General features: G+C 45.1%; 1 protein-coding gene across 1 annotated transcript; it reads left to right on the forward strand.

Annotated features, from left to right (window-relative positions):
• Positions 1-816: 816 nt before the first annotated feature.
• Positions 817-7540, forward strand: LOC106565395 (transcription factor SOX-4). Its single transcript, XM_014132459.2, has 2 exons — positions 817-1178; positions 1637-7540. The coding sequence occupies exon 2, from the start codon at positions 1685-1687 to the stop codon at positions 2876-2878; it is 1194 nt and encodes a 397-aa protein (XP_013987934.1). The 5' UTR covers positions 817-1178; positions 1637-1684; the 3' UTR covers positions 2879-7540.
• The last annotated feature ends 5831 nt before the right edge of the window (positions 7541-13371 follow it).

Raw genomic sequence — 13371 nt, forward strand, 5'->3', positions numbered from 1 at the left:
AGATTCTGCATCACAGCTTCTCTCGTATCCCCTATAGGCTACCCATGAATTGAAATGCTTTATCTGAAAGCCCATCAAATGTATGGGTTCTCAGAAATGCTGAGAAGGAAAATATCACCTACATCAGTATCTGTGGAAAAGGTCTGGTCTGTCTTTATAAATCAATTCATTACTTCCTTTATCTATTTCTGAATCGCATATCAATTTATCAACTTATCTATTTATGATACAATTTATTTATTTATTGTATTTTGCAGACATGTTGCAGTCACTATACATTTTGACAGGGAAACATACTGCAAATATACAGAGCTTGACTTTAAACAGTGAACTTTTACCTTTTAACGCTGATAGAGTGTAGACACGATTCAACATGCACACTTCTTTAACCCACACAGTTTACTGGTCAACAGATTCATAACACAGAGCACTTCTCAGTTACGTAACTGTGATTTAAACATGCAGACAGACACCGTCTTGCAGGATACACGCCAAGCTTCTTTAAAACTGCACTTAACATTTTAAACATTTAACGCCCCCTCGTTTAACATTTCAACTCCCTCGCTCAGTTTCCCTGTTCTTTCACTGTGCCTGTGCTTCACTGTATGGAGACGTTCTGCTCTTACACACACACACACACACACACACACACACACACACACACACACACACACACACACACACACACACACACACACACACACACACACACACACACACACACACACAGACACACACACACTGAGCCGCTGCACGGAGTGGTGGGTGGAGGGGGAGGAGTTTGTGCCAGAGGAGGTTGAGCTGTCTACTGGGAGGTTTATAGAGTAGCAGACAGGGGGGCCAGTCCCTACAAAGAGGGAATAGGTTAGAGAGAAGAGTAGACAAGGAACGAGAGTAGAGAGAGAGAGAGAGACAAACAGAGAGACAGAGACAGAGACTCAAAGAGAGTCTGCATGCAGCCAGCCTGGGACAGCTTGGTACTGTAGAAACAGCCAGACGTTCAACTCTAGCACTAATTTCCTCTCTGCTCCACAGCAAGCCCACCTGGTTCAGCTCAACACTGCATCATCAGAGCCAGCCCATTCTCTACATATGGAGAGGGAGCCGGCTTCTTTTCAGACACTCAGCATCTAGGTCCTGAGGCAAGGGTACTGAAGCAGAGTCCTACAGAATTTCTGGTGAGTGTTTTAGTGTTTGTCCTAGTGGTCACATTTCCAGCCAGTGATGGTAGTGGTGTTATTCATTAACTTGTGAGTAATGTTAGAGATGTTTTTTGTGCTCTGGGATTTGTATAGGATGTCTTAGTTTGCACCTCTAAAAGCAGATGGGTTATGGGCATCTTTTTTTTAATCTAAGGCTGCGTTAGACAGCCCACTTTTGACCAATCAGATCAGCTCTGAAAAATATCTGATGTGATTGGTCAAAAGACCAATTAGTGAAAAAAGATCCGAACTGGGCTGCCTGTCTAAACGCAGCCTTCGCGTTACGTATTGTACTGACCATACTGTATGTAACTATTGAAAATGAAAGGAAAAACACAAGTGTAGATTTATGTGACATTTACAGTCATGCTGTCAGCTGAGCGATACCCTTGATGGTGATACTTATGGCTTGTCTTTTTCCTTTGGTGGTACAGGAAGAGGAAACGTTGCAGTAACAACTTAGAGTGTCTGTGTGATTATGGATGACTCCAGCCGTCACTCTGAGTAGAGCATCATCCTCCATCATGGTACAGCAAAGGGGACACAAATACTTAGCAGTTATGGACAGTGATTTGAGCCAAGAGGTTTTCGTAGGACTGGGAGCAGATGAAGGGGAGGAGGTTTTTGGACCGTCGCCCTCCAACAAAGACCCCAACTGGTGCAAGACTCCCACGGGTCACATCAAGCGGCCCATGAATGCATTCATGGTCTGGTCGCAAATCGAGAGACGGAAGATCATGGAGCAGTGGCCAGATATGCATAACGCAGAGATCTCCAAACGCCTAGGCAAGCGCTGGAAACTCCTCCCCGACTACGAGAAGATCCCCTTCATCAAAGAAGCGGAGAGACTTCGGCTAAAGCACATGGCCGATTACCCCGACTACAAGTACCGGCCCCGGAAGAAGAGCAAGAGCTCCATGCCTGTGCGGGTCGGGGAAAAGGTCCCCCTGAAGACAGGCAAGTCCCACACGGGTGGTCGTGCATCTGCTTCCGCAACCTCCACAGCCACCAGCAAAGGGCTCAAGGTCCGAACGCCTTCCTCCAAACACAGAGCCAGCTTCCACGGCAATAAGTTCAAAGGTTACGACGAGGGCATCAGCGATGACGACACAGTGGATGTAGAGATGGCCAGTCAGGGAGCAAGCCAGCCAGGAGGGCAGAGGCCAGCCTTGGGCGTCTTCCACCACCAGCAGGCTGCCTTGACCCCTGGGGAGCAGCAGCCTCATCTCACAGCCCAGCTCAGAGTGAAATTGCCCACCACCACCTCCCACCAGCCCACCTCCACCCTCCCTGTGGGCCTCTCCTCTGGGTCTCCTGTACCCCAGAGCCTCCCAGAGTCATCCCCCAGGGTGTCCTCTTCATCGGAGTCCCGTACGCCCCTCTCCTCCACCGGCCGCTCCTCCACCCCCACCTCCACCAGCTCCTCCTCATTCGTGTCGTCGGCCTCCTCCGACGAGGAGCTGGACGAGGAGATCTTGCATATCATCTCCAACGCCAACTTCGACAGCATGCCTATGGATTGCGCCACTCTGGACAAAGACTTTGACGCTGCGTTTCACACCAACTCAGGATCCCACTTCGATTTCCCTGACTACTGCACCCCAGAAGTGAATGAGATGATATCCGGGGACTTGCTGGTGCCCAGTATCTCTGATCTGGTGTTCAAGATCTACTGAGCTTCATTCATAAAAGCCTGTGGTTTTTTTGCTTATATTATTTATTTTTCCCCACCCCGAGCTTGGACACTTCCTTTTTGTGTTCTCTCAATCAAGTCCGTAAGTGCTATTGCTTTTCTTTTCCTCGTATGCCACATCCTGATGGTCTGGTGTACAAACAGTGAAAGGTTTCTCACTCCAAGCCTTTTATCAAAGTTAAAATATTCAGGCACCGAACAGGAGACCAGGTACAAACAGCAGAGCAGACTCTGAACAGATATGTTCCTACTAGAGGGATACGAATGCTTTCAACAGTAAACCTATTCAGTATTTATTGTTTTCAGTATTAACAGGAGCATGGAGCATTGCCATGTCTTTCACATGCATTTGTTGTGTACGAAGCACCATTACAGCAATGTTCTGACATAATCAACCAGAATCAAGGCAACAACTGCAGATTCACATTTTCAAATTCACAAAGTAGCCTCATTCCTGATTTATTCATGTTATCAACAAATGATCTCTAAATATCAAAGGGTAAAAAGGGAGATCATGTGAGGCATAGTCCTTATGTTTCAGCTAATAGGAATCTGCAGCACTTGTCATCAGGCTTTTACAGTAGCATCAGTTAAAGTAGAGGCTCTCGCCAAGAGAGAAATCTGCTGCAGACAAGTGCCAAGGAGCCGGCCATAATTTATTTCATAATCTGTAATTAGATAACAGCACTTTCATCGCCTCACTAATACTGCAGACTCCAAGACATGGAGTATTACGTAAACACAAGCCTTGTGTGTGTGCCTGATTCATTCCAGACAGTTGAGGCTGACTGTAGCGGTGGTATGGTGGTTAGAGTGTGGGGCTGAGTACTGGAGGGGGAACAGGAAGGGAGAGAGGGGAAGTGAAAGAGGGGCCAGGGGGTCGGTGATTGGGGTGAGGAGAAGCTTTTCTTTCAGGGAGCTGTACATCTGTCCGTGCAGGCAGCAGCCTTTGTGCCGGGGTCGGAGTGAGTGTGTATGTGTGAGTGTGTGTGTGTGTGTGTGTGTGTGTGTGTGTGTGTGTGTGTGTGTGTGTGTGTGTGTGTGTGTGTGTGTGTGTGTGTGTGTGTGTGTGTGTGTGTGTGTGTGTGTGTGTGTGTGTGTGTGTGTTTGAGCTCTATTGAGCAAGCGTCTGCCAGCCGGGGTAGTGGAGAGGGGGGTAGTGTATTCAGGGGGAGATGAGGACACGGCCATCCACACACCCACCAGCTCAGTAAAATGCATGTCATGTCTGCAGTCTGGCTGCAGCTGCCTGATCAGGGCCGATTCAGCGGTGAATGGAGGAGAATCTGTCCGCCAGCTGTCCCTCCATTGACTCTCTCAGGGATCATTTTGTCTAGAGGTCCTTCTGCCCCTGCCTCATTCATCTGCCCTGATCTGGGGATGAGATGCACGCCACCTCTCCTCTCCTCTTCTATCTCTCTTTCAAACAACCGTCGGGGGAACGAGGTGACAGAATGAGAGAGTGAGACGGACCCCCCTTCTCTCTCCATCCCAACATGTGACCTTTCTTCTTTTCATCCCTCTATCCTCATTAATTACATCGCCTGGCTTTGGCACTGTGGTGAAAAGGACCAGTGTTATTTACTTACTCTCCACCAGCAGCTGCCGAAGAGCCAGCCAGAAAGCAGCACCAAAACCCTTCCTGCAGTTCTTATTTTATATAAACTGATGCTAATCCCTCGTCAGACCGACCTTGTCAGAGCCAGTCAGCATCCTGCCCCACGCGTTGCAGTGTGTCTCTGGAGCAGGCCGTGGAGAGGCAGGAGACGGGGGATATGTGATGGGACCATGGGGGATACACTGGGAGTTTGTTTTCAGACCAAGATGCACTGTTTAGGGTTGTGTCTTAATGACTGTGTGGTATAGGGATCATGACGAGAACAGGATTGGTTTTTATGTTGTGTTCCTCCTCAGTCCCTCCCCCCCAGGAAACGCCTGAAGGAACCATTGCTTGTTTATGAGCGACAGTGTTTTCAGTTCCTTGTGATGAGAGAACTGCACCATAACCTTTACAGTACAATGTCTTCATTAGCAAAAAACGAACAAAAAATAAAATCAGGTAACTTGTTTCTGAACTGGAAGGTGGCTTCCTTCATAGATATCAATGGTAGGAGAAGATAGATGAAGGTTAAAAAAAAGAAAAAGAAAAAAAACAGTTGGTTCCACTACGACCAGAGGCCTTTAAGAATCCATACAACAACACTGATTCATTTTTTCTGTAACATATAAGTAGGAGGTCCTTTAAAAATATTGGAAGGATACCATTTGAAAGGGAAAGAACAACATCCAACCTCCATCTAAAAGTGAACTGCAATCGAGGTTTTAGACATACTGCATGTGTCCTAGTATTAAAAAAGTGATCGCCAGTATTCTGTACTGTTAATACACACCACTATTGGTTTACATAGACAAAGTAAGGCAAACCATTCCTGAACAAATCAGTATTCAGGGATGAAACAGGGGAAATTACAAATACAGATTAATCAAAAATGTCTTGGCTCACCAGTTGAATGGGTATTTCAACTCTTGATTATGTACATGATACAGTACAAAATATTCCATGTTCTGTCTGGTTATAATATTATCACTCAACAAACCTACAGTACCGTACAGTGTAATGGAACCAATACTGAATTCAACACCAGCAGTCTAAAACTGGACTCAGGACTAAGGTAACAGCTCACTGTGGAACTGCTCCTATGAGTTTTAGTCATTCTATTGTGCTGTATATTAGATCATGCATCTGAAAAAAATATGTACCAGCAAAAAAAATTGATACTGCTGAGTTATACCTTTTCAAAGATGTAATGTTTGAAAGTACAGTATGTATCAATCATTCAGATGCATTTAAGTGTAAATAAAATATTTATTTAATTACATAAAAATGTTTTTAAAAAAGCAAAAGGTTGGAAAGGGACACCCTTGACAGAAACCTAACCAGCATTTCCGATTATTTATTTAATACTTGTGTTTTTTATTAGAATATTTCTAGGCTCATTTTATTTATTTATTTCATATTTTAGAAAGAGAGCTAGAAACCGGCCTAGACAACTCACAGATGGGCTCCGGCAAATTAGTGTCAAGAGTGATAAATGCAAAAAGCTGTGGAGAAATTAAGCTGGGTAAAAACATCCATCTGGTGTGCACCTCCTACTCTGGGCCGGCCTTTGATGAATAGCATTCCCTGAGACAGAAATACAAGGACAATGCAAATTTCATCGAGCCGTCGGCCTCCCTCTCCTACCACCACCCCCCCCACCCCCCCCACCCCCACCCCACCCTTTCCCCCTCACATCACAAGTGGGGCATAGCAGCCCCCGCCATACTGAGCTTGACTGTCTGACTGTCTGTCTGACTGTCTGTCTCCAGCTACAGCGTCTTGCATGTGGCTGCCACCATGGTGACCAGGGGCCCCCAGCAGGACCAGTCCAGGGCTATAGGGGTCCACAGGGGCCACTCTCAACCTCAGGGTCCTAGTAGGACTTAACTTACCATTCCTTTAAACCACACCGACCTGACAACACAACAGCAGCACTGGGAGACCCGCCCTGCTGCACACAGAAGTAGCCAAAATATGACCATGATGCCTCACATACAAGTACATATTGTTTACAAGGTTTTACAGTATTATAGTCTGAGCTGAATACAGAATGTTTCCTCCGTTTTCATCCTCGCAGCAAGGGTTATTTTGATTTGTTTACAATGTCAAATATGATTTGTAGTCTATTCACCAGCACGTTTTTGGTCTTAGTTATGGCAAATTGTAACAAAACCTATTTCTGCGACATGAAACAAACTGAATTTTGTTTAAGCTGAAAATATGCTTGTGTTGAACTTTGATTCCTCAACGTTATTGTAAAACAGGGGATAATGGGGGTGTTTAAATATATTTTCATGTGTTACAAATGCATTGCATCCAGCAGTACACTCCAGAGTGTACTAGTCTGAACAAACTGTCTAATCAAATCAATAAGGCTCACCCCTATTCATCAGTATATAGATATACATTGACATACATTTTAAGATCTGTGTTGATAAATGTAATTGGTCGATAAGTAGAACCAAAATTCTTGACATTGCATTGATAATAGGTATGCATGTACAAATAGTAAATGTCTCTAAAATGGGAGTAACTGCACTCTGTATAGCCTCCCATGCAACACTTGTATTGAAAACCAGGGGAAAATGGTGGAAAAGGTCATTTAGAAATATGCATCACTATGCTAACAAAACTTATTGCTAATATTGTCATATTGGAAACCCCCTCTGCTGTGTAGACTGTCATTCCTGCACTATTCTTTATGGATTGGTGCATAACAAACATGATGTATTTCTATCAATCAGTCATTTGCTGTATTGCAATTCGATAAAGCTCATTTAATCTGTGTGCAAAATGGTTCAACAGCTAACCATCTCGTTCATCTTAGTATCGCGTTTGACCAATAATTAGCATTGCTTTATCATGTATCTGTATGCTTTTTGTAGTGTGGTACATTCAGCTGTTCTGACAGCGAGTATGTGGATAGAAATCAAAGCACTTTGTTGTAAATATGTACGTAGATCTGAGAGATGCCATTTTCATTTTGGATAGAGTTATCAGTGTAGTGACACTCCATCACTGAATAAACTGTTGCAGTCAACATTGGATGTCGTCTGTGTCTCTGTCTCTGTATCAAACGGTGGAGTGTGGAATATTCTAAACTGCCTTCCTTATGGGGTTTTAACAGTTGGCTTCCACTGTAACAACGTTACGTGACGGTTGCTTCCCTCTGTGTTTGTCAGGATGCAGATGTTCTTGTGGTCAACTTAAGAAACTTGAACACACGCACTCATGATGTCATCCACAGTACGTGTACACAAGATATATGTGAGGCGCACACTGGAACCCGTGTCACACTGACTGAAAACCCACCACAACACATTCTCAGAAGCATTTTTTAACACTTAAACTGTAGCATTACTGTTTTTTCAGCACCGTGAAGAAAATACAAGAAAACAATTATTGAGCTAGGGATTAATCCCGAATCCAACTGAGTGACAAAAATGTTTCTAAAGGGGAGTTGTTTGGTTGACTAAATAATGTGTGCCCTTCTGGATTCCCATTCAGAATTCTAACCTGGGTCAGCCGGGCTCCTATAGCCAAAGGCCATGTTTGACTGCTTATGCTGATGGGGGTGACATTTATCCCATTTCTGTCACTTCAGAGACTTACACACGAAGCGGTGTGGTGAATCAAGCAGACATGCAGTGTGCTCTGCACAGTCATGTCAGCTCCAAACTCAAATGTGGGTTAAACAAAACAGCAAATGGTATTAACTGCTGCTGAAATAGGGGCCGCACTAGGAATTAAGCCCATTTCAGGGGTGACTGACACTTTGTGCATTGTGAGAGTGAGAGACAGTGTATTGTCAGAGCGAGCGGGCAGCGTGCAGACAGAGTAGATGTGGTTGGTTGGGTGAAGGTTTGATGTGTGTCATGCTTTTGATTCCCTGATTCTAATAAGCTGATTTGGTGAGAAACACCTGAGAGGATTACTCAAAGGATAATAGGCAGTAGCAGCGCTCACATTAGATTGGATGCTTGTCACTTACTACCACCCCCTACTACTCTCCACAGCATACACTAGTTTACCCTGGAGTCACACTATAATATCTGACAAATAGCACTTCCCTCATGCCCTGAATATACAAATGCACAAGGCTAACTATATGAAAATGAACTCCCAGTGCAAGGTGCTGCATCGGTTCTACTGATGTTATGAAGGTTGCGTGTGACCTCTCTCATCATGGCCCACCAAGGGGGTACAGGGCAACTGGCATCCATTTTGTTTTAATACCTGGACCTTTTGACCCTTCCAGCCCTCTTTAGAGCAGCCCACAGTGATAAATGCCTCCAAAAGTGTGTCTGCCTGGTGAAAACAGCCTCATCTGTGGAACAGCTTATTGAGTTACGGGGAGCTTAGGTAAGCACATAGCTGTTTAACTGGCTGATTCATTAGACGCTTATATTTCACTGGGACCAAATACCAATGGCTCTGACGGAATTTGCCAATAAAGGAGCATTTTTGCACCACTTTTCTCCCTGGTCAGAGAAAGTTAAAAGTACTGCTCTGTCCCTCCTGATTTATATATCTTCCCCAGGGATACAGAGTCCTGATAGGGAAGGAATGATGTCCTTGTAAACTGCTGCGTCAGTCCACTCAGGTCCATACCAGGATCAATTAGCGAGACCTAATTGCTGTTCTTCCAATTACACAGTCATAAGCAGAGAGACATGGTTATTGCTAGGGAGCTCCGGAGGACTAAAGGAGAGTCCTCCTACATAGCCTGGCGAGTGAGGAGGCAAGGATTGACAGGGAATGCATGGGTGTATTTGTGGGAGTTTTTGAGAGCGCGTGTATGTGTGTGTGCTAGCGTGTGTGCGCTTGTGTGTGGGTGCGTGCGTCCAGTGTATGTGTGTGGTGCTTCTAAGCAGCAAAACAGCCAGTCCAATGTACCAGAAGGACAATTAGGGTCCGGTCTGTGCCATGGTGTGATCTCTCAGATGAGGCTGCAGAAGCTGCATTCGTCTCCCCTGACCTGGGTCTGACTGCGAGTGCCGCTGGAGATTCAGACTGCAGTACACAGTCAGTCAGTGGCTGTGTCCCAAATGGCACCCTATTCCCCCATAGAGCTCTGGTCAAAAGAAGTGCGCTATATAGGGAATAGGCTGCCATTTGGGACACAGCCAGTGACTAAGTGTTTCCAGATTAAGAGAGCTCTGTCTGGGATGAAACAGCGCTCAGAGTAAAACACTGCAGCTCCTCTCTCTCTATCTCACTCTCACTCTCTCTCACTCTCACTCTCTCACACTCTCACTCTCTCACACTCTCACTCTCTCACTGTCACACTGTCACACTTTCACACTTTCACACTCACACTCTCACTCTCACTCTCACTCCTCCCTCCATAGGAAGACCACAAGTGGAGTTTCATGTTTGGCCTTTTGGAAAAACACGGGGTAGATACACAAGATGCTTAAGGAGACCAGGCTACATGAGTGGGCTTCCTATAAATCTAGTTATTATCTGGATCCCCTCACATACACAAACACACATAATGAAAACAACCGTCACCATGTGTTTGCCCACTGGAGAAAGCTGAGATAGACTACAGGATTTGAGTGAGGTAGGAGACATTGGTGTGGACAGATTTGGACTGGCTGTCCCCTTTGGGCCAGTCTAGTAGCGTCTCCAGACAGGCTGTGTTACGGTGTGAAGGGGGCCAAAGGAGGCCACGCACTGCCAGAAGGGGACAGTACGGAGGCTGTAAGGAGCGGAGCGGGCCAACAGCTGGCACCATGCTCAGTGTCCAGGCAGCCAGGGCTGCACAAGAGGACCGTCCTGAAAGCCAATACAGACACACAGCAAGACCAAGGGTATGTCCCAAATGGCTCCCTATTCCCCATGTAGTGCACTACTTTTGACCAGGGTCCATAGGGCTGTGGTCAAAAGTAGTGCACTTCATAGGGAATAGGGTGCCATTTGGGAAGCAGAGCTACTGGAGCCTAGAAGTCTATGGAACAGTCACCCTCAGTCAGTATAGACAGTGGACAACTTATAGGCCACTCCAGATAAGTGCAGATTGGAAAGTGCAGACTCTGTTTATGTGCATTCATTCAAGTTCATTCTTTCGACATGCTCCAATTAGATATAGCTAGTTAGATTCAGTATGGCATGCACATACATGACAGTCACAACAACACATTGCATTTGTCAGTAGTTGACACCTCTTGTCATGAGCCTAGTTCCCCTGAGTTGTAGGTGTTCAAAATAGGGACAACTGCAGTATATTTAAAGGGCTGGCAATATACACACCATGTATCACAGAGACGTCTGTAGATGTTATATTGTCATGAACTGCACCAGTTCTCATTTCCTGGGAAAGTCATTTGAGCACTGACACTTTCATAAGTCTTATCTGATCACGCGTGCTCACGTGTGTGTGTGTGTGTGTGTGTGTGTGTGTGTGTGTGTGTGTGTGTGTGTGTGTGTGTGTGTGTGTGTGTGTGTGTGTGTGTGTGTGTGTGTGTCCTTACATGTTCTAGTTTGTATTTTTGTGCATGCTATAAAAGCATCATTCATTGCAGTCCTGTAAATTTCCGTAAAAGCTATTGTACCACTTCAACCTCAGCTGGCCTGAGCCCAACTTTATAGTGATAGATGCAGAAACACACCACTTCACCCACACATTTACGACTAACCAAAACAGTCCCGTCTGCCATGCGCAGGTTAGCGTTTTTCGTCATGGATCTTGTTCTGAAGGAAGCTCTGCAGAGTGGTCACCAGCTGACACGGCCACAAAGTCATAAAATATTATTTTAAACCTTACCCTAACCTTAACCCTAAGCTTAACCACACTGCTAACCCTAACCTTAAATTAAGACCAAAAACCACATTTTTGTTTTCATGAATTTTTACAATACAGACAATTTTGACTTTGCAGCTGGCCATCCTAGCGGAAATCCCTTAGTTCTGCCTCCAGGGTACGATTCATGACAATAAACATCAACCTGTCCTGCCTAACCTTTAATGGCTTCTACACCTCATGCATTGCAATCTCTGCAGTGCTAGTAGCTTACTACCCACATCATTGACTTGTTATATAAAGGGCAACAACATTTGGTGACATTTCCTCTCACTGCCTGAGGTGATTGCTGAAGTCACATTCAATTGAACACTGAAAAATATAGATCACATCTTCGACTTGTTTGAATAAAATGATTTGATCCTCAGAACGTGTCAAGGTATTAGTTAGAATAGTTTTGAATGGGTGAGATCAATGCTTAGGCTACATCTGAGGAAGCCTTGTAGGACTCTGCATACCTTTCCAGTTGTATGTCAATGATGGTAAGCTCAAGCACAGACGTATAGACCTCAGGACAAGCAGTCATTCTTAGGCACGTCCCAAATGGCACCCTTATCTCTACATAGAGCACTACTTTTGACCAGAGCGCTATGGGCCCTAGTCAAAAGTAGTGCACCATATAGGGAATAGGGTGCCATTTGGGACACCGTTTACATTAGCATTTCCATGGAGGCAATGTAGCGGTAGCCTACACGTCTGGACAAGTCTTGCATCAACAGGATAGGCACAACCAATCTGGCAACCTGCTTCTGGCTATGACCCACTTCTCTGCACACTGACCTTCAGTGGTGGAGGACATTCTTCAGACACACAGACAGGCAAACAAACATGATACACACTGACACCTACACGCCCCCACATACACACATGCATAGTGTATACAGACACACACGATAGTAAATGCATATGAGTCTTTTAAAAATGTAGCTGGATAAATAAGCAATTATATGCCCCATATATGATATGGAATTGAAGTTGGTTGTAAATGATTAACTGCATTACCATTCAGAAGTATTGTTTAACCAATGTATAGCAATGTAAAACATGAATACACATTTCCCACTGTTCTGTGCATGTGATGTGAACTCTCATGTGAAGAGATCTCTGGCAGATGAGTGCAGATGAGTAGACAGCGTGGGTGCATTCTCAGACACATGACTCACACACACACACACACACACACACACACACACACACACACACACACACACACACACACACACACACACACACACACACACACACACACACACACACACACGCACACAAGCACACACACCCACACACATCCTCCCCACCTGGATGCATCTGCAGCGAGCTACGCATACACACGTTGCAAAGGCTCATGGGTTTGTAGGCCACTGCTTATCTCTGAACTCACGTCAAATCAAGATGGAGATGTCCTTTGTCTCATTACAATCATCCTGGGGTTCAGAGCCTGCCCTAGATGTCAATTCTCTCATCAAAAATGACATTGCAAGACAAAGAGGTCAGATACTAATACAGTGTTAGACCTCCTTACTGTACATTTTCTTGTACAATGTCTGCCATTTTGTCAAATGAAGTTCAAAACTTCATTTTAGTTCTTATTTGCACATAAGTCTGGGAGAAGTCAGAGGAAGGACACCGCAGTAGTTTTAGCAGGCCTCATCATCCTCCACCACGCCTCCTGTGGATGTTGTTTACGCTTGGCCCAAATGGATTCCCCTTTAATCCTGTGTACGCCGGTGGATTTACCCACTTCTCCCTGGGTTTACAGTTAAATGTGAGGCCTGGATCCCCTTAAGCCAAGTCTAAGCCCTTTAAAAAGGATGCTGGAGTTTTGGACCGTAGTAAAACGCAATGCTCTCTCTCTCTCTGGCCGCTCTCTGCATGCTCTGTCTCTGCCTTCTGATTCAGAGGCTGTGGAGTGGCTTATTATATAAAATCATGGACTTGTATGCTGCTCATCACAGGAAGTGCAAGCCACAGGATTTCATCTCACAGGAAAAAAAACAATATAGAGAGAAGGAAGTGGAAATCGGGTTATGCTGTATAACCTGCTTCCATCATTTCCCGTCTTGTATAGACT

Source organism: Salmo salar, chromosome ssa12 (genome assembly GCF_905237065.1).
Source record: "Salmo salar chromosome ssa12, Ssal_v3.1, whole genome shotgun sequence".
NCBI classification, from domain to species: Eukaryota; Metazoa; Chordata; class Actinopteri; order Salmoniformes; family Salmonidae; genus Salmo; species Salmo salar.

Bases quoted from the DNA above. Each gene is read 5' to 3' on its own strand.
- LOC106565395 (XM_014132459.2), top strand. From the start codon at position 1,685: ATGACTCCAGCCGTCACTCTGAGTAGAGCATCATCCTCCATCATGGTA.